We start from the raw sequence: 27,346 nt of genomic DNA, 5'->3' as shown, positions 1-27,346 counted from the left end.
TGATGAAAGCTTAGTTTACAATGGGCTTTTTTCCACACTTTACGGTATACTTTAATTATCCCCATTGCTGATAATTGACAGCCCTCCTTTCTACTGATAGCCCTCATGACCTTTTATCGAGACAGTTTCCCACATTAGAAACCATTTTTTTTTATTATTCAGTTAAAAGAACCTATTTGCATCACTAATATAAACAGTATCACAGACGTCATTTACCCTGTGACCATCCAATCATACATCTTCCCGCCAAAAGTTTGTTTACATGGTGGACATCTTATCTTCATAATAGCAAGAGAATATACCCAGTTTTCTTTTAATAAAAAAAAATATAGACACTAGATCTTATATCACCAAGCATCCCGACGTTGAACCCAAATTCCAAAATTTCAACAAAGGTGAAAGTTCTAGAAACGAAGAAATTTTAGAATGTTATTCAAAACGACCCTAATTATTTTTATACAAACTATCCCTCAAAAGTGTTGTGCCAACCTGTGGGCGTTACTTTTAACGTATATGTGTGTCTTATCAGTTAAAGGATGAAAAAAATATAGTCAATCTACATATTTCATACTACGTGTTCATGTTCATTATCTTTCCAGAATCATTAGGCCAAGTTTCATAATCTTTCACGGAAGACTGTAAGAGCTGGTACCCCAAGTGGCGGACAGGACTAATATCACGACCCGGAAACATAAACAAAGAAGTAAGATAAACTTTACTTATATTATGGCTTTGGTTATGTTATATATAAATAATGTTTGAGATACAGTAAGTGTGATCTGTGACTGGTGAAAGAACTATAGACAGTTTAATATGAAAAAGACCGAGACTGAATCTTGTGTTGACCTGTCAGAGCTCCTCGGCCTGGCCTCTCACCGTAACTATTTTGTTGTCCGCTTACATCGTCTAATCATACCACTTCCCGCCAAAAAAGCAGCCATTTTTGGCCAGGTAAACACATGGTGATTAGAGGCGTAAACAAACACTGTAAGTACTTAACACAGGACCACATTATATCGTGTGGTGGATAGAGGAGAACCCCGCGTGGCGACAAGCAAATGTTTCATTAACCTTTTGGGTTCTAAACGCTCTGGCCTGCCCTGATACATTGTCTTTAGCCGTGGTTAATACGCTTTTGGAGGAGAGGAAAAAAAAATCTGGTTAATCTACGCGAATATATAACAGGTAAATTTATATCGCAAACCTCCAATTAAGGCGGGGACATTAAGGGGCGGGACAAGGGGGTCGTACGTTGATATGAACTGTTCAGTAATTAGGTTATAAGTTGGACCTTGCAACCACGAGTCGATAATTACACGCTTCTGAAATAGTAGAAGAAAAGTTGTCCATTAATTCATCTAGTGTTTTATTATATTAATGTCTACATAAATATACTACATTGTGAGGTTAAGATCATTGAGAAACGAAGCTAATTAGAAATGACTTGTGTTCACAACCCCATCAGGTACACTAACCCCCATCAGGACACACCAGCCCTATCAGAGAGGCGAACACAAAATCGAGGCGGATGGTCACTGGGCTTTTAAACACTTCAACACACCTGAGGTCAACACACTCACCTACCTGGCTACACACACCATTCCTTCGGCAAATAAATCTCATATAAATGTCTTACAGAATAAAGTATAATATATGAACACAATTAATTTATTTTATTTTATTTTAATATATCAGTAATTAAAAGATGCCATCGATGTTGATATATGTTTACTGTCACCGGCCCCTTTGGCTTGTATTAAAAGTGACCTCCCTGTATGGTGTCGGTTCCATTAGGGGGTAGCAACATGGCGGTGTCGGTTCCATTAGGGGGTAGCAACATGGCGGTGTCGGTTACATTAGGGGTAACAACATGGCGGTGTCGGTTACATTAGGGGTAACAACATGGCGGTGGTTAACAACATGGCGGTGTCTTTTTCCATTAGGGGTAACAACATGGCGGTGTCGGTTACATTAGGGTGTCGGTTACATTAGGGGTAACAACATGGCGGTGTCGGTTACATTTACATTAGGGGTAACAACATGGCGGTGTCGGTTACATTAGGGGTAACAACATGGCGGTGTCGGTTACATTAGGGGTAACAACATGGCGGTGTCGGTTCCATTAGGGGTAACAACATGGCGGTGTCGGTTACATTAGGGGTAACAACATGGCGGTGTCAACAAAAATCAGCTGATGTGACTTCACTCGAAGACTCTTAACATTAGTGTTGCTTTGGGGTTATACTGAAAGTGTTCCAATAATAACAGGTGAGTACAGTACAGGAGACGAATGTATTGTGATAACTCAGAGAACAGCGGGAGACAAAAAATTATGTCAGTTCTGCTTGTGTCTATGAAGTAATAAATGCATAAAAGGAGATGATACGGGAGTTATGACTAAAGATCCCATCCAGTACAGTACAGAGACAAACACGAGCACTCATACGCTGACTGGCCCTCTCCTCAACCACATCACCCTGACGAAGATTCACCCATTATCTACTTTAAAATATCTTCCTCTCATAATACGAACAAAAAAAATAGGGATCAAACAATAATTATAGGTAGATTCAATCAAGAGTGAACCTACCGGCCTTATTAGCGTGGTATTTAACCCACATTATTACACTCATGCTGGCGTCATTAGGCCAGGAGACGCACCTAAACGCCGCGTTACAGCCATGATACACAACAAAATGAACCGCTGTACCATAATGGCGGCAAGAGGAGCGTGGTAGCATCAGCAGCACAGGAGGGAGGGGGAGCATGATGATCAAGCAGTGACAGAAGGGGGGGGGAGAGGAGAGGCGCAGGGGGCGTGGTAATGTGGTGGTGTGTGGAGGCGTGTGGTGGTTGATGGGTGGCGAGCTGCAGGCCGCGGGGATTACCCGGTCTTAAGGGCTCTGCTGCAGTGCTCGGGACCGCGCCCTTCCTAATCTGACCCACTCACTTGCATTATCCCATCACGCTATGTTACTACCTCCGCTATGTTGCTCTGTTGATGTTTCTGTTACTGCCTCTGTTGTGTTGATGTTACTGCCTCTGTTGTGTTGATGTTACCGTTACTGCCTCTGTTGTGTTGATGTTACTGTTGCTGCCTCTGTTGTATTGATGTTACTTTTGCTGCCTCTGTTGTATTGATGTTACTTTTGCTGCCTCTGTTGTATTGATGTTACTTTTGCTGCCTCTGTTGTATTGATGTTACCGTTGCTGCCTCTGTTGTATTGATGTTACTTTTGCTGCCTCTGTTGTATTGATGTTACTTTTGCTGCCTCTGTTGTATTGATGTTACTTTTGCTGCCTCTGTTGTATTGATGTTACTGTTGCTGCCTCTGTTGTATTGATGTTACTTTTGCTGCCTCTGTTGTATTGATGTTACTTTTGCTGCCTCTGTTGTATTGATGTTACTTTTGCTGCCTCTGTTGTATTGATGTTACTTTTGCTGCCTCTGTTGTATTGATGTTACCGTTGCTGCCTCTGTTGTATTGATGTTACTTTTGCTGCCTCTGTTGTATTGATGTTACCGTTGCTGCCTCTGTTGTATTGATGTTACTTTTGCTGCCTCTGTTGTATTGATGTTACCGTTGCTGCCTCTGTTGTATTGATGCTTTTCATTTCTTTTGCTGCCCTTGTTGTATTGATGTTACCGTTGCCGCCTCTGTTGTATTGATGTTACTTTTGCTGCCTCTGTTGTATTGATGTTACCGTTGCTGCCTCTGTTGTATTGATGTTACTTTTGCTGCCTCTGTTGTATTGATGTTACTTTTGCTGCCTCTGTTGTATTGATGTTACTTTTGCTGCCTCTGTTGTATTGATGTTACCGTTGCTGCCTCTGTTGTATTGATGTTACTTTTGCTGCCTCTGTTGTATTGATGTTACTTTTGCTGCCTCTGTTGTATTGATGTTACTTTTGCTGCCTCTGTTGTATTGATGTTACCGTTGCTGCTCTCTGTTGTATTGATGTTACTTTTGCTGCCTCTGTTGTATTGATGTTACTTTTTGCTGCCCTGTTGTATTGATGTTACCGTTGCTGCCTCTGTTGTATTGATGTTACTTTTGCTGCCTCTGTTGTATTGATGTTACCGTTGCTGCCTCTGTTGTATTGATGTTACTTTTGCTGCCTCTGTTGTATTGATGTTACCGTTGCTGCCTCTGTTGTATTGATGTTACCGTTGCTGCCTCTATTGTATTGATGTTACTTTTGCTGCCTCTGTTGATGTTTCCACTAAATTTAGGTTTCCACTGTGTTGATGTCTACTCTGTCTTAATACCTTAGCTTACATATCAAAGCTAATCTATCTATCTATATATCTATCTATCTATCTATCTCTATCTCCACATTCACTCTCTCTCTCTCAGGACGAGAGGGCCTTCATAGCTGGCCACAAGTAATCGGCGTCATCACCATCACAATTTTGTTCCAAGATCACAGTAATTAACCTAACCTAACCTAACCTAACCTAACCTTACCTTACCTTACCTTACCTTACCTTACCTTACCTTACCTTACCTTACCTTACCTTACCTTACCTTACCTTACCTTACCTTACCTTACCTTACCTTACCTATCTCACTTTGTCTCGTTTAAATTTGTCTCTCCGTCTCTTCTGGTTATCTAGGTCTCTCCTTTATCTCTCTGGGGCATCATGTGTCGCCGGAAGAAAGAAGAAGATGCGGAAAGACGAGAGAGAGAGGCAATGGGAAGGAGGACATGGAGGAGGAGGAGGAGGAGGAGGAGGAAGAGGAAGAAGAGGAGGAGGAGGAGGAGGAAGAAGAGGAGGAGGAGGAGACGAGAACAGTACAAGGAAAGACAAATTTAAACAAACACTTCTTAAACTCTTGACCTAATGGCGTCTTGACCTCTTGACCTCTTGACCTCTTGAACCTCTTGAACTCTAAACTTCTTGACCTCTTAATCGTCTTGAACTCTAAACTTCTTGACCCCTTAACCTCTTGGCCTCTTGAACTCTAAACTTCTTGGCCTCGTAACCTCTTGACCTCGTAACCTCTTAACCTTTTTGACCTCTTGACCTATGTGAAAATTATCCATATAATTCATTCCCCAAATCTGTCTCTATACTTGTCTATGTAAATTGTCATACGATATAGGTTAGGTTAGGTTAGGATAGGTTAGGTTAGGTTAGGTTAGGTTAGGTTAGGTTAGGTTAGGTTAGGTTAGGTTAGGATAGGTTAGGTTAGGATAGGATAGGTTAGGTTAGGTTAGGTTAGGTTAGGTTATTGCATAATTGTAGTGGTGAGAGAATTAATAGATAGAAGTCACATTTTACCTTACAGGTCATTAGCGGAAAGACCATACCTGTACTTACCTCTTAACACCGAACACATTTCCATCTTTCTTAGCCGCGGTGTACTGGATGTATACGACTCTGTTATATGTATATAAAATATCTGATATGTTTCAAATTTATGTATACTAAAAGGTGCAGTAGTTGATTACACAGGCTGTACATCCACACGGAAAGTATTATATGATACGACCTGAAAAATAATGAAGTTCAAGGAGCATTTTTCTTTTGTTTTCTTTTTTTTCTAATTAATCTACCACCTCCATAATGCCACATGTACGTGTCCATTATACATGCTACAGTTGTGGCAAGTTTCAAATTAGTCCACTGAAAAATGTTGGAGGAGTTGATTAAACACCAAATATACACTGTACACCACTATGGGGAACTGCTACATGATATAACGTGATATTTGATACATTATACAATTCTCTTTTTTGTTATTACTGTTACCATCTACCGCCCCCATAATGTCACAAACATGTAAATTATGTAGAAAATATTTGTACAAAATATTAAGTCAACCATCTGAATACGGCACGACAGTAGACTATGTATCCAGAATATTACTGACGAACTGACTGTCACCGTGACGGAACCTTGTTCTATACCCTGCCTTAGGAATACAGGAACAAGGGATATGTCTGCCAAATATCAAGATATTCTGGCCAAGAACAAAGGAACGATCCTCATGTGTATTCTGTTGGTGCAGAAACAGGGATGGAAAACCCACGGAAAAAGTGAGTCTTCCTCACTATGGCGGGAGACCCAACAAGCTGAGTGTATGTTAGGGTGGGGAAGAGAGGTGGAGATGGAAAAGAAAACAGACATTGAAGTTGGGCATAGAGAAGAAGGAGGGGGAGGAGGAGGAGGAGGAGAGAAGAGTTGGTGTGTCACAGAGGAGGAAATGGGAAGAAGGGTGAGGGAGGGTCATGCGTGTGGGGAAGAGGGGGAGTCATACGCTGGGGAAGGGGTCATGTTTAAGCCGGGGTAGGGAAGGGAAGAGGAGGAGGGGGAGGGGGCACACAGCAGGAGTCCCCGGGAAGGAGGGACATAACTCACACCTGGCACCAGACTTTAGAAAAAAATCACAGCCGCTTGATGAAATGTTTCCAGAGCGACACTTTGGTCTGTCCTCCCTGTACATTGTACACTCTACCCCCCCTCCCCCTCCCCCCCCCACTTGCCTCCCTCTCTCTCATACGCCCCCCTTCTCTCACCTCCCCCTGCAGCACCTCTCGTTCCTACACCCATCATACAACTCTTTTCTTCCTACTCCTTTCAAGAGCTCAAGTCTTCCCCATTCCAGGTACTTCAGCAGCCCCAACCCCTGTTATCGTCCGTGCAGCTTAACCCATCACCTTACCCAAGTCCTTCTTCACAACTCTGTCTCGTTGATGTTGTTATAATGTTATCACTGCGCTTCAACAACGAAGGTCTTTAAACGCGTAATTAGGTTAATAATTACACTATTCTAACGAAGTTTTAAAAATAATGAGATAGAACTCTGCCAAAGTAACTTGTATGTTTTCCCATTACAAAAAAAACTTTATATAAAATAATTTTCAGGGTAAACACTTTTAATATGATCAGTGAAAATGACATCTTTGTGAATCTCTAGCGCAATAAACCCAGGAAATACAATGCAGGAAAAAATATTGAGGACACAAACTTGTTACAAACATAACCTTCTACTGGGTGATTAATTGATTCCTTTTCTAATTACAATCCAGTATACCTATTGGAATGATGAGTCCATAGTCATTACTTTGATGGACGGTTCTCGAGGGAGTCATCACAAATAATATTACAAATTTGTTTTTATCGTCTCTTCCTCTCTGTGGTATCTCCTGTTCTGTGTGTGGGTGGCAGTGAGTGGAAGCAGATGTCTTCTTTGGTTCCGGTTAAGCCTCGCGTGTCTGGCAGGTTCAATAGGTTAGCCATGTCTCGAGTGAAGAAGTTTGAGTTCATCCGTTTGTGGTCGGTATAGAAACGTTTGACAGTTCCCTTTTTCTTCTTCTTTCCTTTTTCTTTTACAGTTTTCTGTAAATGTAACTTTTTCCTGCATTGTTGGACTGGTTGTTGATGCTGTCGTAAGTTGAGAGAGTACTTGGCCCATTTGGAACAATGAGTATTTTTTTTTCTCGTAGTGTTACCGGAGTTTGGATAAGATGGGAGAGAGGAGTGGGGGGGGGTGGTATGTGCGGTGCAAGAATCTTGGACATGTAAACAAGATCTAATAGGTCTGTCAGACGACGGGCCTAAATAAACACGTTCTGTTCATAACAACGTGAGCGAGGCTAGTCCAGTCAATCGCATTTATCATTCTCATCTTTTCTTCTTTTCTTTTTGTGGATAATATAATCAATGATAAATCTGAGCAGAAGTTTGTCGAGAGAGATTATTTTCCCGAGATGAACTGTCGTGTGATGTTACCTCAAATAGGCCTACAAGTATAGGCATCAACAAATTTCGAAAATTTATGAAATAAAAGTTTGGTTTCTTACATAATCTATTGGAAACTAAGAAACTTAATACTGAGAGGAAAATAATTCCTGACTTGGAAATAGAGAAACATCCATTCTAACGACCCAGAAACACAAAAAGATATAACTATTAAAAACAAAGATTTAAACCTGCAGTTAGTTAGTGTTAAATACCGTGTAAGTTGAATGGTTAATATGTAAGTGAAATATTTTAATAAGAAATTAAGTACAAACATATTTACCTTATTTACCTAATGGATAGCTTCAAACATGGGTTGGGTGGATATATGAGCAATAGGGGTTGGGTGTAAATGGGACTGCCCAGTATCGGCCAATAGGCCCGCTGCAGTTTCCTCCATTCTTACGATCACCCACTTGAGGTGGTCATGCCAAGGGAAGGTCGTGGCCTGTGCTGGATCCCGCCATTGTTCTTAATAATTTTGCCAAGGGCTGTAGTGAAGCCCCTGGCCTCCTTCCCTCGGCATGGCCACTCAAGTAGTCAAAGACCCTCAGTCTACTTACATAATCGACATGATATAGTTCTGGAATCATCCTAGCCGCTGTTGCACTTTTTCCAGGGATGTTAAGTCTTTGTGAAGCTAAGGTTTCCATGCCTGTACGCCAGATGTACAGTACAGTTGAAGGAACATTTATCTATCCTTTTATCGTAAGCTCGCTGTATAATTCCCAAATCTCGGTTTCTTTTTCTCACTGCTGCCCCCACTTGTTCCTCCTTGCATATTAGTACCAGTGATAACACAGTCAGGTTTAGATAACCGAAATGAAATTGTAACAAGTATAGATGTGCCTCAGCTTGTAGATGGAGGAAACGGAGAATGACTCAGACCACGTGGGCTAACAAGTCTTGAGCTGCACAATTAAAAAATAAACTGATTTGATGTATTGTTTAGCTAATAGAAGTTACTGGAACATCTAAGGGTTTGTAGGTTTTCCTCGACCCAGACTAGGTGAAGGCTAATGGTGCACGTCTTTTCCCTGATGAGGTCTGTGGCTCATCTTGACCAGCGTCACGCGGAGGCGCTATCCCCCGTGTAATTTGCAGGAAAATGTCTTAGGCCTAATTTGAATTATCTTCTAAACTATAAATCATAATTGTTTTTATATAGTGAACGAATAATTTTATTACGCAGTGAGATTTTATTAAATTTGCTATTTATGCAAAGCTTAATATGTAAGATAAATTTCCTCTTCCCGCTAAATAAGTTCTCTAAATATCTTGGTCATTTCGTAGCGTATTAATACGCTTATTTTGTTAGCTCGTTGTATTTTTTGTCTTAGTATAGAGAATTATTTACAATTATATGTACATACATTGCGAACTTTTCACAACATCGGCATCTTTTTCCTGACAAAAATTAATCACTGTGTTGCTTTAAGGCATTATTTCTAGATATCTAAATTTGGATGTCAATTACCTACACATTATAATTATATAAAATTATTTTATTGAGTAATCTGGTGTTATCACACAACATCAGGTAAGGCACGATGGGTTAAACAGAGTTTGTATTATACTTAACAGCCGCTTGGGTGCGCTACCGTCATGGGGAATCAAAAAATTCACATTGAGTGAGCCATCCTCCTAGAAGCAATGGTTCCCAGCCAGGGGCCAGGGGGTAATTTGAACCATGTGAGTTCATAAAGGCTTGACCCACATAGCAGAGTGCCAGAATTTAAACCACAAGAGCTAAAGATGCTAATCAATACTAATCAAATTTAAATACCCCAATTGGCAGCAAAAATGCAATTTCAACCAACCCAGTGAGTTTTAAATAAACTTCTTGGGTGTTCTTTTTGCCTGCACCGCGTCCATTACCTGAGTTGTTGTCGAGTTGATTTTATTTTTGTGAGATTATAATCCAATGTATTTACTGCAGACGCAACAGAGGTTTTTATTTGTTCACATATCCATGACTTGGAACCTTTTCAATACTGCTTTCTTGTGGGGCAGCTCTATTTTATGCTGTCCCTGTAGCTATACCGGCACCACTAATAATAATATAATAAAATTTCATATCCAACACGTTCATTCGAGTGGCGTTGCTTTGTTTGCTTCGTCTAAGAAAGATGTAGATGCCACTGAAGTTATCATATTCTGTCCGGGGGGCCACAGAACGGAAAAGATTGGGAGCCATTCTGACCTAGAGTATTGAATCTTTGCTTAAAATCAATTATATCAACGACACAATTTTTTTTGTTTCCGACATCTCCGTTGTTGTAAGGAAAGCCCCATCTCTCCTCTTCCCTCCATCTATAGCTTCCTTCCCTCTTCTTCCCTCCATCTATAGCTTCCTTCCCTCCTCTTCCCTCTATCTATAGCTTCCTTCCCTCTTCTTCCCTCCATCTATAGCTTCCTTCCCTCTTCTTCCCTTCATCTGTAACCTCCCCCTTCTCTTCCATCCATCTATTACCTCCCTTCCTCCAGCTATCACTTCCCTTCCCACCTTTTTTCTCCCCCCTCCCCCACCACCTTCCTCTACTCACAACCCTCCCATCGCCCCTTCTTTCCCTCCCCACAACCCTCATATTGTCCCTCCTACACCTTTCCCCTACAACCTTCACACACACACACACACACACACACCTTTCCCCCTCTCCTTCCCTCTCCCTCTCCCACTCGCTTCGCTCTCACAATCCCCACCAATTAAAAGGCTCACCGTGATGACAAAAATTTAATTAAGCAAAATGTGAGAAGGCTGAATTTTAATTAGAGAGTGAGTTGGTTATCCCCCGACGGCGATGATGAAAAGATCCAAGTTTAAATTGGGCGCGAGATGGGCAAAGTTTCTGTGTGTGAGTAAAAATGGGTTTTCTCAGCGGGAGGTGATCGTGGTGAAAGGGATCCTCCTAATGAGAAGTGTTCGTCTTGTATGGAAATGTAAGAGGTGTCTTTGTGGGTGCTGTCGGGCGAGTAAATGTGACCACGCTCGTTTGCCTTCCTGTGTGTTGATCGTGAGACCTCATCTTAGTCCTTGGGAGGGGAAGAGAGATCAGGGAGGGGGGACGGAGTTAGGAGTGGGGGGAGGAAGGAGAAAGAAAGAAAGGAAGGAGGAAGGACCAGGCTAAGAGAGAGGGAGAGGTGGAAGGAGGTGGGACAGGCTTCGAAAGGAAGGGACTACAGACAGCTTCATTATTTGTTTGCCTTTCAGGGTGTTGATCGCCACCTTCATCTCATAATAAGGTGGTGCGGGAGGATGGTTCTTGGGCACGGTGGGAGGATGTTGGAGAGGGGAGGGAGGATGTTGGGGAGGGAGGATGGTTCTTGGGCACGGAGGGAGGATGTTGGAGGAGGAGGAGGAGGGAGGATGTTGGAGGGAGGGATGTTGGGGAGGGAGGATGTTGGAGAGGGAGGATGTTGGGAGGGAGGAGGCACGGAGGGAGGATGTTGGAGGAGGGAGGATGTTGGGGAGGGAGGATGGATGGGCACGGATTGGAGGATGGAGGATGGTTCTTGGGGGAGGATGTTGGAGAGGAGGGAGGATGTTGGAGAGGGAGGATGTTGGGGAGGGAGGATGGTTCTTGGGCACGGAGGAGGATGTTGGGAGGGAGGGAGGATGTTGGGAGGGAGGATGTTGGGGAGGAGGATGTTCTTGGGCAGGGGGATGTGGAGGGAGGATGTTGGGGAGGGAGGATGGTTCTTGGGCACGGTGGGAGGATGTTGGAGAGGGAGGGAGGATGTTGGAGAGGGAGGATGTTGGGGAGGGAGGAGGGAGGAGGATGTTGGAGGGAGGAGGATGTTGGAGAGGGAGGATGTTGGGGAGGGAGGATGTTGGGGAGGGGAGGATGTTGGGGGAGGGAGGATGGTTCTTGGGCACGGAGGGAGGATGTTGGAGAGGGAGGATGTTGGAGGGAGGATGGGGAGGATGTTGGGGAGGGAGGATGGTTCTTGGGCACGGAGGATGTTGGAGAGGGAGGAGGATGTTGAGAGAGGGAGGGAGGATGTTGGGGAGGAGGATGGTTCTTGGGCACGGTGGGAGGATGTTGGAGGGAGGGAGGATGTTGGAGAGGGAGGATGTTGGGGAGGGAGGATGGTTCTTGGGCACGGAGGGAGGATGTTGGGACGAAGGTAGAGAGAGAGAGATTGACAACTTCATTATTTGTTTGCTTATCAATGTGTTGATCGTGTAACTCTTAAGGTCTGGTAGGGGGGAGAGTGGGGGAGAAACTGAGGAGACCCTGGAGGAATCTAGAGGAGAAGAGAATGATTAAGGGAACTGGAGAGGGAAGGACTGGAGGCAGGCAAGGTGGGGTCCAGACAGATGTTTCTCACGCTGGATTACTGGTGTGAGTGGCGACCGTCTGCTTTACCCCCTTTTTTATGGATACTTAGTTAAGTGAGGCATTGAGAGGTGTGTGTGTGTGTGTGTGTGTGTGTGTGTGTGTGTGTGTGTGTGTGTGTGTGTGTGTGTGAACCAGTTTTACAATCATACTTTAAGCAACTGTGACACTTCTCGTATAACTAACACCTTTATATAAAACATTAAAAGTCAAGAAAACTGTAACAATGTCATTGAAATAATATTGATAATAACTTGCCGAGATTAGACCCCCCTGAGCATGGAGTCGCCAGTCGTAACCAAGTTCATTAACCCAAATAATCAAGTGATCATCCTAAGACGGCGCCATTGAAGCTCCTTGGTCCAAGCAGTAACCAATAGTATTCAGGTCCTCTGCCACTGAGACCTGTGATTGGCTAACACGAACGGTCTGATCTATGAGGGTGTTTTTCTCATGCTCAGCTGAGTCTCGGTGCTGCATAGTTTTGGGTACATGATGATGTTTACAAAGGACTATGGCTTTTTTTTTTTCGTCTTAATTTTGATAATCTCTCTCTCTCTCTTTCTCTCTCTCTCTCTCTCTCTCTCTCTCTCTCTCTCTCTCTCTCTCTCTAGTTATCAAAACACTTAACTATTCTCATTATCGTCAGTGGAAAAAAGTGGGTCACACAGGTCTGTTTGGGGCAGTGTGGACGGCGGCACTGCTGTACTTGGTCGTCTTCATCCCCTTTGCTGTATATAATAGTTCCCCCTTCATCAGGTTCAATAGATTAGACTTAGGCAAGGTTTTTAATCAGTAATAATTATGATAAGGGAGGGTTTCTATTATATAAATATCAATGGAGAATTATGAGGTCTCAGATTAAACACATTTGTCTGTTATTAATAAAAAAAATTGTCATTATTCTAGTATAAAAGAACTGCCAATGATCCCTATTTAAGAAACTACCACTCGTAAAATAGTAGTGATGCCTTGCTGTCCAGTGTCGTGCTCCCTGACTGCTGGTGAACGCTTGTGTGTAGTGATGAGTTTCGTTTCAAGTTTTGATTTTGTTCAAAGTTATTTTAGATTATTATTTGTCTTTTTGTCAATTGAAAATAATTAATTACTAGAATAAAATATGAACGGTGATATTTTTGTCTATCTAGCTTGGAGTATTTTTGTTGTTGTTGTCTAAATTGTATAAGTAAATAAAACGATTAATTGTAACTGTCTTTTCCTGTACAGTATTTTGAACAACACGTCCTCTTCCTCTCCTCTACCAGGGAAAAAATGTGTCTGACCTGACCAGTGGGGTCACGGTCATGACTCGAGGTGCATGATTGGGGTGGCGAGGAAAAAAGGTTGGGAACCACTGTTTCTGACTGCCTCTGTTGACCCACACAGGTTAGGTTAGGTTAGTACTGATGATATTTTTTGGTTTACATTTTGTTTATCGACCTGAATGCATCTATGTACAGTATACAACAGTTTGAATTCTCTAACAATAAATAATATTGAAATCAAATCGGTATGACGCAAGTGTCCCTAAAACGCATGAAAAAAAAATATATATATACAGTATATATATATATATATATATATATATATATATATATATATATATATATATATATATATATATATATATATATATATATATATATATATATATATATATATATATATATATATATATATATATATATATATATATATATATATATATATATATGTGTGTGTGTGTGTGTGTGTGTGTGTGTGTGTGTGTGTATGGCAAAAGGTGCACTTTTAACAAGATGTCATGATGGTGTTGAACGTAAACGTTTTTGTCGAAAAATGAGTCGAGGTAAACAAAGGAGGAAAGTGAGGCGAGAGACACTGGTCGAGCGTCGTGTTATTCCTGGTAGTGTGAGGGTGACTGAGGGCGGCTTCTTTATGTCGCTCCGGGGCCTCGATCCCCTGCGTAACTCTCCTGGGTAATGAAAACGTCGACACAGTCCACAAACTGCCTGCAAGCACGTTCACACACACACACACGCACACGCAGTAAGGCTAACTCCGAGTTCTTACATTCATTCTCGTGAGTTAAAAGCAAGTGACGTCCACACCATTAACAACAGCCTTTTTCCCATTGTGGACATATTTGTGAACAGAAAACTTACACTTCCAGAGAGCAGGAAGGCGGCTGGCACGCCATTATGGTCCCTCTGCCACCAGCCAGCAGAGGACAATGTCGCCTGCTGGCCAACACCAAGAAAGTCGCGACCCCGGGCCATAAAGACCAGTGGTGTCCAGCATTGCAAACGTCAAAACAAATTTTATTTCCCCGGGAATTTCCGACATTAACACACTACAATATGAATTGTTATACGTCTATGAAGAGTTCAATACTGTAGTACAATACACACAACCACGTTTGTTATTCCAAGTGTCAGTAGACTGAGTATTCTTGGAGTATTTCTATGTTTTGTTTGTGTGCGTGCGCTAGGCTGTAGCGGTGGTGGGGGAGGCCATAAAGAGGACGCGGCCGCCACCGTGTGACCACACCGCTGGCCACAACCACCAAGTTTACACCTAAATCCTCGCAACCCAATTAGTGAGGGAAATGAGACGGTGGAGCAGGATGTCCACCAAACAACTAAGCTGCCACGACAACCTGCCTGGCGGAGGGTGCACAGCCACCCTTCATGCTCTCGGGTGATGCCTCTACGGGAGACAGATGAACCAGGACAGGATACAACTCTACTTGATGCTTCTCCTCGTCGGGTGGGGGGGGGGGTTGTCGGAGTGATCATTACCTCGGCAGTGTTAGAGGTAAGAGTACAGTAAGCTAAGCGGACACCAGTTTAGACTGAACGGTACCTGGTGTTAGACACGATCAATGGCTAGGCTCAGAGATCTCCACTGTCTGTCATGACGGATGAGGGACTTTTTTTATTTTTTTAATCCGAAAAAGACCAAATGTTTAACGTAACTATACAAGCTATTTTGCCTTGAATTTCTTATTAAAAACAACAAAACCTAACCTAACCTGATATTACGATCTTAGACAAACAATAATTTTATTGGTGTAGGCAGTTTAAGGTTATTTTGGCTAATATGTTTTGTGTTATAGAAAACGTAAAATATCATCTCCCTTGGTCTCGAAGATGATCCAACTTATCCCTGTGACCACAATATCCTCGTCCTCAAGAGAATAGACCGTCTTATTCTTAGGGCTAAATGACATCATACTCAAGGGGTCGTCACTGTATACTTAAAAGGTTAAATCATCGAACCCACGAACTCATCTTGGTCAACAGGCCGATTCACTGTAATGGCTGTAAGATGTTGGCAAGAGATTAAAACTACTGACTCTCCCCCTGACTCCCCCCCAACAAAATATAAAGGGAACTTGTCCATTCTCTGTCCCAATCATCCCAATAAGACCACAATAGGGAAACTATATCACGAAAAAGCACGAAAATTAATCAAATAGCCCGACTCTATTATAAAGAAGTATGATAAACGTTCACTCATAGAAATGGCTATGAAAATGGCTCGGTGTCATGGGAATGGGTGTTCTAAAATGGGTCACTGTCACGCGAATCCATGAAATGTGAAATAAAGTTAGCATCCATGTGATTATAAGTTCCGTTGAAAAATAAAACGTCAAAGGGAGAGTGAAACATAAGTTGATAGATAGACTGAAGAAGCACAAATCAACCATATACCCTTGTCACCCGGAATGTTATCAGATGAATACAGTACATCGTCTCGTCTCCCATTGGTTGGTTAATAGTGAGAATAAACGGATTACCTGAAAATTAGCTCCCCCTTCCAATTTATTACACCTGACACTATCTGGGGGGGGGGGTTAGATTAGATGAAACGAATCCAGTCTCGCATTAACTACATGTAACGAACCAATGGAAGTGTATGATCGTGTTGGACTCGCATGGAAATTCTATGAGGAAGGTGTGTGTGTGTGTGTGTGTGTGTGTGTGTGTGTGTGTGTGTGTCACTTCAAGTAAACCTTTATATTTTATTGAGGTAAAATAAATCTTCTCTTTGATATAATAATAAAATAAAGATTATTATTAACCTCCCTAGCTCATTTCACCCTAACCTAACCTAACCTAACACAACTTAATACAAAAAATTAAGGTAAAAATTTGTGGATCCTTGGCCAATTACTTCTGAAGGGAAAGAAATAGTAACTTAGAACTTCCTTACCCCCACCCCTCTCTCTCTCCCCCCACCCCCTCTCCCCCCCTCTCTCTCCACCCCTCTCCCCCCCCCCTCCCCCCAGCAAAACACCTGAGGACAGACTTGCGGGAAACTAACCTCAAAGGGCAGATATCTCCTCCTCCTCCTCCTCCTCCTCCCTGCAAGGAAAATGTCCAGGAGAGGAAAAAAGTCGTGATGATAATTGTCTTCTGCTGAAAAAAATAATTGATAGATGTATAGAGAAGTGAGACAGACAGACAGACAGATAGATAAGACAGAAGTAAGGTACAGTATGAAGAAACAACTGTCATTTAAATAGAGGAGTTATGTTTGGTTGTCCTGGTTGGTATAAAGTATTGGATGTTGGTTGTGGCTGGTGGTGGTGGTGGTGGTAGTGGTGGTTGGTGGTGGTGATCAGTGGTTGTTTAGGATGGTTTTTTGGGTTGTGGTTGGTTAATTAGAATGCTACTGTTGGTGACGTGGAGGGTGGGTGGGGGGGGTGACGTGGAGGGGAGAGGCGCGGCAGCATGGTGGCGTGCAGGCCGTCATCACAAGGTGTTGTCGCCGTAATGCCGATATGTCACGGAGTGGTCGCCGGCCAGCCAATCACCAGGCAGCTTCTGGGCGGCGGCCAAGGGAGAGGCGGTCACTGGCTGCTCTGACTGCCTCTATTCACACCAACTCTTATTTATCGATTTATTTACTCTATATTTATTCATTCATTTATCTCTTGTTATCCGTACATTCCATTTAGTTCCGTAAGTATAAAATATACGTTGAATTTCGTAAATGAATTAAAACTTATGTTAGCCACACACTCTACTCGCAGCTGACATTACACTTTTATACAGTATCTGTGATTCTGTGTTGTCAGGAATAATATTAAGTGAACATAGGCTATCTCTCAAATATAACTTAATAGCAGTTAATTGATAAAGGTGATATGTATTATTTATATACAAACTGATGGTTGGATCATGTTTACGTAAAAATAAAGTACGAAAAAGTTTTAGTCAGTGGTCGTTCCATTCGGTATTTGCCAGAGAACTCCAAAATATTCAATTAGTCAATGTCATGCCTTCAATGAAAAACATTGGTGAAGTCTACACATTAAAGAAACAACTACTAGAATTTTTCAAACTATTTGTTAGCCATGATCTATGATTTTAGACCGATTAAAAAATTAAAATATTACCTTAGCCCCAAGAATTCCTCTTGACATATATACAGTATGTAGGACAAAGTATGCTAAATAAAAATGAAACTTACAAATAAATTTTACAAGTCTGAAATACACTTCACTCGTTTAAATTTTGCTATTATTAGAAGCAAGAGCAATGTAATCGCGCGTTCGAAAATGGGAGAAACATAGTGACGTCACATTAATAAAGCGCTGATTGGTCACTGAGAGACGGAGCCTCCCTGTGTTACGATAACGGACTACTGGATTGATATTATTTTGTATTACATATCTCGCTGATCACCGTGTATTGCTGTTGTAACGATTACTGAAAAACTGGAGATCAAGAATGTTGCCTGGGAATGAAATAGGAAATGACGCCATTGTTTTTGATCAAGCTGTGAGTGTCTTGTGTTTTCACTTAATTAGCATTACTGCAATATAAATATTATTGTATATTTATTGTGTAATTTTAATAATGTAATTCATTATCTGTTTTTTGTATAAATGACTGGCGCAGATACACGCTTTCTGTCTGGGTGAAGTCGCACCGACTTCTGTGTCACTTGGCAGCTGATTATTTTGCCAATCACAGAGGCAACATTATGAGTACTTGCATCTTTGTCAAATTGTATATATATATATATATACACATACAATCAACACCTCAACCCGCCAGGATTCGAACCCACGGCCCACGAGCCCATGACTGTGACCGAGGAACGCGACCACTGGACCACCAGGATACTAAAATCAATGATAGACTCTGTTATATTTCACACAAAGCCTGTTCAACGAGCTTATGGCGTCGTGAACCTCTAATGGGGACGACCCATATCACGTAGGTGGTCAGAGTAACGTTTTACCAAATCCGGCTTCGAAACACGAGGATCCATATATATTTCATTAGCCCAATAAAGCTTTATTGGGCTAATGAAATATATATATATATGCAAGTAAATCACTGTAGGTGCGCGTGATCTAGGTATATGCTGATAACCACAAGGAAGAAGAAACACGAAGTTCCCAAGCGCTGTGTAATTCACATCTTCAGGGTGAGTACAGACTAAGGAGAAATACATAACATGGTATATATATATATATATATATATATATATATATATATATATATATATATATATATATATATATATATATATATATATATACAGAGGAGGGTGAGATCAGGTCCACAATGGTCAGCAGGATTCCTACTAATCATCAGCACCGCAGCAGTCAGTCGTCAGGGGGTAAGATGACCCAACCTTCTCACCTGGTTACAAATCTTCTTAATTACGAAATCAACCAGTTTGTACATACCATTACTCAAATTCGTGTTAACGGATTCGGTATGTTGAATGAGACTGGATTCTATAATGTTCCTACTGTCAATTGAATTACAAGGTAATATTAAGGAGGCAATATTCCAGTCAATGCAATGCTTATTATCCCTCAAATGAACAAACAGAGCATTGGATTCCTGGCACATGGTATGTACCAACTGATAATTTCGTAATTAAGAAGATTTGTAATCAGGTGAGAAGGTTGGTATCTTACCCCTGACGACTGACTGCTGCGGTGCTTTTGATGATTAGTAGGTCACTACCAATGCCTGACCATTGTGGACTTAAGAACATAAGAATGGAGGAAACTGCAGTGGGCCTCTTGGCCCATACTGGGCAGTTCCGTTTACACCAACCCCTATTGCTCATATAAGCATCCAACCTATGTTTGAAGCTATTCAGCGCATTCGAGTTAATGATGATATTTGTAACTTGTTCCATTCATCCACTACTCTGTTTCAAACCAGTGTTTACCGATTTCACGCCTAAATCTAAATTTATCTAATTTAAAACCATTACGAGTTCGCTCCTGGTTGATAGTTTGAGTACCTTTGTAATGTCCCTTTGTTTAGCCCTGCCTTCCACTTATACACCTCTATCAGGTCGCCCTCGCTCTACGTCTCAAGGGAGTGCAAATTAAGATGTTTAGCCTGTCTCTGTGCTCAAGGTTCCTAATGCCCGGGATTAGTCTTGTCATTCTCCTCTGAATTCTTTCCAAGGATTCTATATCCATTCTGTAATGCGGTGACCAGAACTGAACTGCGTAATCCAGGTGTGGTCTCACAAGAGCAAGATACAGTTTTAGGATGACCTCGCTAGTCTTGTAACTAACACTCTTTGTATGAACCCAAATACTTTATTAGCCTTGTTACGAGCAAAAACACATTGTTTACTTGGTTTAAGGTTCCTACTTATCATTACTCCTAAATCTCTCGCAGTCGGGTTTCTATGGCATCGTTGTTCATCTGGTATCTGGTTTCCTGTTTACATCTCCTATACTGAGTACTTTACATTTGTCGACGTTGAATTTCATCTGCCATTTTTCAGACCATTCGAAAAATTTGTTTAGATCTTCCTGTAGTTTTGCTGAGTCCTCGTCCTCTGTATATATATATACCATGTTATGTATTGCTCCTTAGTCTGTACTCACCCCTGAAGATGTGAATTAACGAAACCGCTTGGGAACTTCGTGTTTTCTGTTTTCCTTGTGGTTATCAGCATATTTAAATTGAATAAGTTTAGGTTTAGGAGGGAGATAGGAAGAAACTGGTTCACAAATAGGATGGTGGACGAGGAACAAGCTTACAACTTTGTAAGTGGTTGTAACTCGACAGGAGCTGCTAGCACAGGCCAACCGGCCTATTGCAGACTCCTTATTTTCTTATGTTCTTAGGATTAGGTTGTCGCTTATGATGATATTTTAATCCTGCCTTGAATTATGACTGTGAAGCCCTTGTATTACGATTACTATGTTTTGTACTCATGTTTAGACAGATGCACACGTTATGGTTTATATATTAGATCTGTGGTTAATTGATGTTTTGGTATTTCGAATTTTGTATTTTTGGATCTGTATATATTCACTGTTGGATATCTTGTACTTTAAAATAATTGTTGCAGCTCAAAACCCTTGTTCAGTTGCTGTACGATATGCTACATTTCATTGACTGGTGAACAATTACTCCTAAGTAAAGTTCCGTAATGAGACGGTTTAATTTCTTTTGCATTATTCACGGAAACGTAATTCGTATCTGAAAATAATCTTTATTTACGAATTTCCACTCTTGAAAATCACGTGAGATGTGATACAGCCTAGATGCCTGCCTCAACCTGCCCCATGATGAGTAGTGTCCACCAAACACAGCAATTGAGTTCTGAGATCGAGGACAGCCGAGGATTGTAATCTTCCTTGAATTAATTTTAATGGCTTGTATATTTCTCATTTTGTTTTTGGAAAGGTTTATCAGAGGCCACCGGGTAACTAGTGAAGCTCCTGAAGGTAATATACTCATGTACGTGTGCCTGATCAGTGCTGTACACACACGGCCTAAGACCTACAGTAGTCTGAGTCTGGCCTTACAGCTAACAAGATCATCTCTCAGTCTTATGTCCGTGTTTCTGAGGTAGGGGTACTAAGATACCTGTAAACAATAACCATTCGAGTTTTTGCCCGGATAGTAATAACACCGGTCAAGACAATTTTTCTGGCACAAGGTTTTGAAACGGATTTTAAGTAAATTTGGGGTGCAGAATCCAAATATGACTTTGGATTTTGTCTCTCATCAGGTTTTGAGATATACCATATTGCACTTTGCTGGGAAACGTAAACTTTGGATCAAAATTGACTGTTTAAACATGTATACATAAATTTTTTCAGCATTATAATTTGTATTTTTCTATAACCAAAATTGTTAATATCAAATTGGAAAGTTAATGCACATATAATATTTAAATGTAACATTGAAGGGTGAAAAAAACAATTAATGTACGGTAGAAATAGTGCAAGTATTAAGATCAAGTTACAGTTACATAAACTTCCTCTTTTTGCCGATCTCTTATGTACAGCTTCTGGAATGTCTCTCATCAAACTCCAGCAGTAGTCCGCCATCATGTTCGAGTCCCATCGACCTTGGTAACGTTCTTCCATTACTTTAATGTCTTGATGAAAGCGCTCCTTGCTCCTCGCTCACTTCTCCCAGATTTTCTGGAAACTCGTCCAAGTGACTGTGTAAGTAGTGAACCTGATACTCATTCTGCATCCAAGTGCTTGTAAACTCAAGAGCAGCTCTTCCACAATTTCTTGATAGTTGTCCGCTTTCTTGTTCCCTAAGAAGTTCCGCACCACATTAAGCATTCCAAGTTCTTGCCTGTGCCTCAGTCATTGTTGCAAGGAAGTGTGGATCTCTGAGTAGTGTTCTTATTTGAGGCCATCAAAATCCCTGCCTTTTTTCTTCTCGTCGCTAAGACTTGGAAAGGTTGAGCATATATATCTGAAACACTCTCCACTATGATCAAGAGCCTTGACGAATTGCTTCATGATACCAAGTTTTATGTGCAGAGGAGGAAGGACAATGTTTTCCTGCAACCAGGGATCGTTAATGATATTTTGTCACCGGGTCACTTGTCTTGGTGGATTTTTCACAATGTCTGTTGTGTGTAGCAGAAAAGGTATTTTGTACCTCTTGCTGGCAGGTTTCCATTAGTCCATTGGTGGTATTGCAACCTCTCTAGAACAGTCTTAATGTTTTCATACTCTTCTTTAATTTGTACAGAATGTCCGATTGGAATTGAACCATACTTGTTTCCGTTATGAAGAACAACATTTCAAGCTCCTTTTAGAACTGTCAATAAAAGTCTCCAATCCTTACTATCATATGCTGGTAGTCCATGGAGAGAAGAAGTCCTTCTACATCATTACAAAAAACAAGCTGGTCATATGAATGAAAGTACTTCCGCAGTTGCTCTTCTCTGTTGCGATAAAGGAGACACTCGTGCCAGGTTTAAGAGTCGTTTCTCTTGAAGCCTGGAAGCTAACAATTCAGCAGACTGTTTTGTGAAATTTAGATCTCTGCAGATCATTCAATTCTGACTGAGTAAACAACGTTGGCTTTTCACAATCTTCACCAGATGGCTTGAAAAGATCAGTCTCTTCATCTTCATCAGTAGAAACAGGTGAATTCCGGTCTATATCCTCAATCTCTGGTAGCTCAGTAAATTCTGGCACGTTACGTGATGGAGCAAATCTGAGATCAGATTTAGATTCAGCACCTTAAAGTTAGTAAAAAACAGTTAAAAGGTTTCATGCCAGAAAAAAAAATATTTTTTGTAGACCAGTGAGATCGCTGTGATGTGTAAGTATAGTCCACTGTGACCAAACCTAACCTAACGTGTTTGTTGTTGAAATGATGAGTCTTAAGTGCGGATGTGATGATATAGTCTTGGTTCCTGATGCCTCTTTGCGATATTCAGTAGGACAGAAAAAAAAAAGATTTCTCAGCTATCTCCTACAACATCCCCCTGTAGGCATATCCCCATCATGATCTGGTACCATATAGTCTATACCTACCCAGAGTGATACACAGCGTCCGGATACTTGATCTTGAGAATGCTAAAGAGCTTATCATGTTAGCCCGACCCTCGGAAGAAAATAAACTGTGGTATACATGTAATATTTCGTTGTGTTTTAGATTGAAAAGTTGGTGTCGTTCATCGAGGAGCAGAAGAAAATCGAAGTGAAGGAGACGATTAAGAGAGGAGAGGAGGAGTACCAAATAAAGAAAGCGACACTCTACCAAGAAGGTGTTCAGGCCATCAAGGAAGAGTACAATAAGAAGGAGCATCAGTTCATAAGACGCCACAATAGGTCGTTTTTCTTGTTATTGTTGCACCTATTCGTCTGTTAGGTTCCTGTCACCTCTACTTTTAGCACTTTCAGTCTTCTATAATCCGGGTTAAGTCATTAGTTTGCTTAAAGTTTTTATAATCTCAACACAATGTAGGGAACTGTTTGACTATAATGGTTTAATCTTTAAATCTACAAAGCTATAATTCATTCTATAATTCTTAAGGGGTTAAACTTACAGTATCATGCAAATGAATTGGTTTATGGATAAACTAATTTAAATTAACCATAACAAATTTGACTACCTCATGATAAGTGACGTCAAATTAATTTCCATAAAGTTCTATCAATAAAAAGAGAAAGTTATCCCTGTTTGGCTATATTGTGTTGACGGAGTCTGTTGCTGGTATACTTAAATAACTAATATCTATAAGAACTGAATTAGGGTGTGAACCCCGATGGGCTGAACCCAAGGGCCGCCATCTTACTTCACGCAGGATTGCATATATAAGAAGCTACATGTCTGCCTCACGATGCATTGCTTTAATAATGAACGGGACTGCCACTCTGTTTTTCTCCCCAAATCTCTGTCTTGTATAAATATAATTATCTCCTCTTTTTAATGATGGCGGTAACTCCAATAGCTACGACGGTGACGACCGTAACCCTGGAATATCTCTCATTCTAAAAGTAGAACTCTTTCTCTCCAGCAAACTGAGTAAAATGGCGACATCGAATCGCAATCACGTGATAAATGAGAAATGGAAGAAGTTTGAAGAAGTGAAGATGGAGGCGTGGTCCATGATCTGTACACAACTAGAGGATGCCGTGGTGTACAACGAATTCTTGTACAACACACTGCTCGCAGGTCTTTGCCAGGTATATCTCACTTACTCCACCAGCGTTAGTAGCACCCTAGTGAAGCTCCCTACACGTGTCAGCTGTATATGTAGTAACCAGGGAGGATAGCTATATGACTCTCTCTCTCTCTCTCTCTCTCTCTCTCTCTCTCTATAGTTCCTCCACCGACAAGACCAGAGTCACCAGGGACAAGTTTTATTTTCTTGACGGACCTGAACTTTGATATGTTAACTCGGGAACTTCATCGTGCAGTACAAATTAAACTCTAATACAGGTACGGGTGAAGTTATAACATACCGCAATTAAAATACCCATAACCCCATCTTTCAGTAGTCAGTTGTTCTTATGATTATTACACGTAAAAAAATATAATCTTATATATTCCGTGTCTGAAGGAGAACGTGTTTATGAAATGTACTCAAACGTCTTCAACTTCAGTTTTAGATTTTTCTCATTACTTGATAAAAATTACACGTTTAAAACCTTAGTCTCGTTTTTTAAGATATAGTTTCGTATTTAAAGACCTTAGTACAGTAGTTTAAGTGCATCAAAACCATTACTATAACGTCAATAGTGTAACTCAAATAACTTTTAATTGTTATGGTACTACTTTAATTACCAATTTGGCATACATCCTCGGAAGCCTTATTAAGCTGTTCAAGTGCAGTAATTCATCATAAGGTCAACGACTAGTTACTCAAGGGATGTATGAATTGTGTTTTAGTGGTTAGTATCCTAGATGGCACGCTTCAATACCTTAATTATTGATGGACAGTAAAACACTTTAGCAGGAGTGTATGCCCGAGGAGCCAGAATTTACCACCGTATATCACCCGAGACTCCGACTTAGAGCCACAATTAAAAAGTCGGATATAAATTTTCTTCCTCGGGACTAAAATGAACAGGTATTTGAGAATGCATATTATATACAAATACATATATAATACTAATACCAACTTACTCTTTGACTTGTGGGACTTCTGCCAATCTTTGCTTTCAATAATTAGTTCGTGTTCAGTTGTGCTGTATGTCAAAACGGATCGATGCTTGGATTTCCCTGTTGGAGTGTCGAGAAAACACTCAGGAAGAAAGGTTGAGAAAAATATCAAGATTCATTTCAGAACTTCATTTCTGATGTTAGTTCATGTTAATTACCGTGTCTTTTGGTACAGTATTCCAGGAAGTAATGTCCCCCTCTGTCAGAAATCTAATTTGAGGTATTTTTCGCTGCGAATCCTGGAACCTTTCTTCAAAACTGTCTTGAAGTCCACTACTTATGATTAAATGAGAACTCTCTACTTTATAGACACAGAGAACCTTGGTCGCCTTATGCTTATTCAAAGATTCCGGGAGTCACATATTACCCTCTCGAGAGCTGTACGCGGCTCCACACAATCCTGTAGACGTTTTGCAGTGTGGTGTGAGTTGAACTTCTGCATCAAGGTTCCAACACTCGCTTGTAAAGATGGTGGAGGCCGGACGCGTCTTGATCCTAGCGCGTTTGGGTGTTGGGCCGCGGGTCACCGTCTGTATTGAGGTGCTAAGACACAACTGAAAGCTGTAATAGTCATTAGTTCGTTGTCAGAAATGTGTACCAGCGTTTGAAAGTGTATAACGAAAAACTTCAATCAACCTTCCATTATTTAGAGAAAATAACTAAATTACCCACCAATAAGCAGTTACCCATAGGATGAGAACACAGCAATTTTACCTATAAATTACAATACACCTTATATTGAAGATTATAATCATCAACAGCAGCGCATATAATATGAAATAATAAATGCTAAAACACTACAGTACAACTTAGTAAAGAATAATAACAGATGACAGCATCAACAACGCCGGTAACAGAATAATAAAAACTTTAAAAAAAAATATCTGTCTAGATGCAGGAAGGTAGCCGCAACTAGGAGAAACAAGGCTGCAGGTTGTAGAAGAAATACCAGGAGCCAGGGAATGGTGTTTGCCACTTGCCAATAGGTTTGTTTTGGCTGAACAACTGTTGAACCAGCTGTTAGTATCCTGAGGAACAGTTTTAATTTCTTACATTGTTCCTTCGTGACCCTTGTATGGTCAAAACCACCCGAGCACAACACGTGTTTGTTTCTCCGGCAGAAACAGCAAGAGAATTGGTATTGTAACATAGTACACTGCTTGATGCATCATTAATATATTCCCCGTATTCTTCACTACAGTTCGACGAACGGCACTTATGGGTACGTATTCGAGAGGCAGATTATTACCGGACAAAATGCTGTATACCAATTGTAGAACGGGAATTCAAGAGTAAGTCTGGCCGCACGAGCGAACTGCAAATTTACTTCAGTAGGCTCCCGCATGACTGGTAAGTGAGTGGTGTGGGCGCGTGTAGCTTGGCGGTGTGGCAGGGCGGTATCTGAGGTGCGTGCGTGTGTGTGTGTGTGTGTGTATGTGTATGTGTGTCAAGGAGACGGTTCTAGACATGGGTGAGAGCTTAAGGAACAGATAATTGTAGCCGTAGTAGTAGTATCACCCTAACATTATTAATTTTATTATATTATGATGTTGATATTATTACAGCAGCTTATTGGCCGATGAAATAATGTCTCATTTTACTAGAGTAGAATATGTTTATAGAAAATAGATTATGGGGATATACTTCTCCTCAGTGAAACATCTTAGGAAACATTTGTGATTCTATAGGCTGTAAAATTACGATGTATTTGTTAGGGCCTGAATACATCAACATCCGCAGCTGCATATTGGAACTTGTTTATATCTCAACAGTACTGGCGGTGCTGAGTTTTTCACCAGGAATGAAGAAATTAGCTGTTCCAGTACAATAGAGAGTCGCTTTCATCTCGTCATCAGGAACTGCCTACCATACCTCCAGTCGCTTCTCTTCACGTCTTAGAAAAAAAATTGTCGTTGGGTTTAAAAGTACGCCTCCACGACCCACCGGACTTTTATTACTAATGTGGGAGTTGTGTTATATATTTCTTCTTCTTTTTTTTTTAATCTTTATGGTAGGCCCTAAACTTCGCGTTATTTTTAATTTATTTTCTTCTTAATTTTACCAGGGATATACTATACGTTTAGGACTACTATACTAAGGTTAGAAGGATTTTGTTTTGAATATTTTGTCATTATGAAATACAGTGAAATATACGGAGCACAAGTGAATGTTTTTGTGTCTTAAGATTTACAGCAGTAATGTTTATCTCTAAAAAAAATAACCTTGTGTTTTTGTGATTCGGGTGTCTTGGGTTGAGGATGGAAGGTCGATTAGGGCAGGGGTGTCAGGTGTGGCCCGCAGGATGACGGTAAAATTTATCATCCCGTGAAATTATGAAAAA

General features: G+C 40.9%; 1 protein-coding gene across 1 annotated transcript; it reads left to right on the top strand.

The window, feature by feature from the left end:
• Positions 1 to 601: 601 nt before the first annotated feature.
• Positions 602 to 27,346, top strand: LOC121878892. Its single transcript, XM_042385332.1, has 5 exons — positions 602 to 703; positions 22,993 to 23,168; positions 23,858 to 24,026; positions 26,207 to 26,355; positions 26,778 to 27,346. Exons 3-5 carry the CDS (start codon positions 23,871 to 23,873, stop codon positions 26,902 to 26,904), a joined length of 432 nt encoding a protein of 143 aa, XP_042241266.1. The 5' UTR covers positions 602 to 703; positions 22,993 to 23,168; positions 23,858 to 23,870; the 3' UTR covers positions 26,905 to 27,346.

This window comes from Homarus americanus, unplaced genomic scaffold, assembly GCF_018991925.1.
Source record: "Homarus americanus isolate GMGI-L3 unplaced genomic scaffold, GMGI_Hamer_2.0 scaffold36088, whole genome shotgun sequence".
In the NCBI taxonomy this organism is placed as follows: Eukaryota; Metazoa; Arthropoda; class Malacostraca; order Decapoda; family Nephropidae; genus Homarus; species Homarus americanus.
Note: the sequence above shows the minus strand (reverse complement) of the source record. Positions and strands in the feature narration are given on the sequence as shown.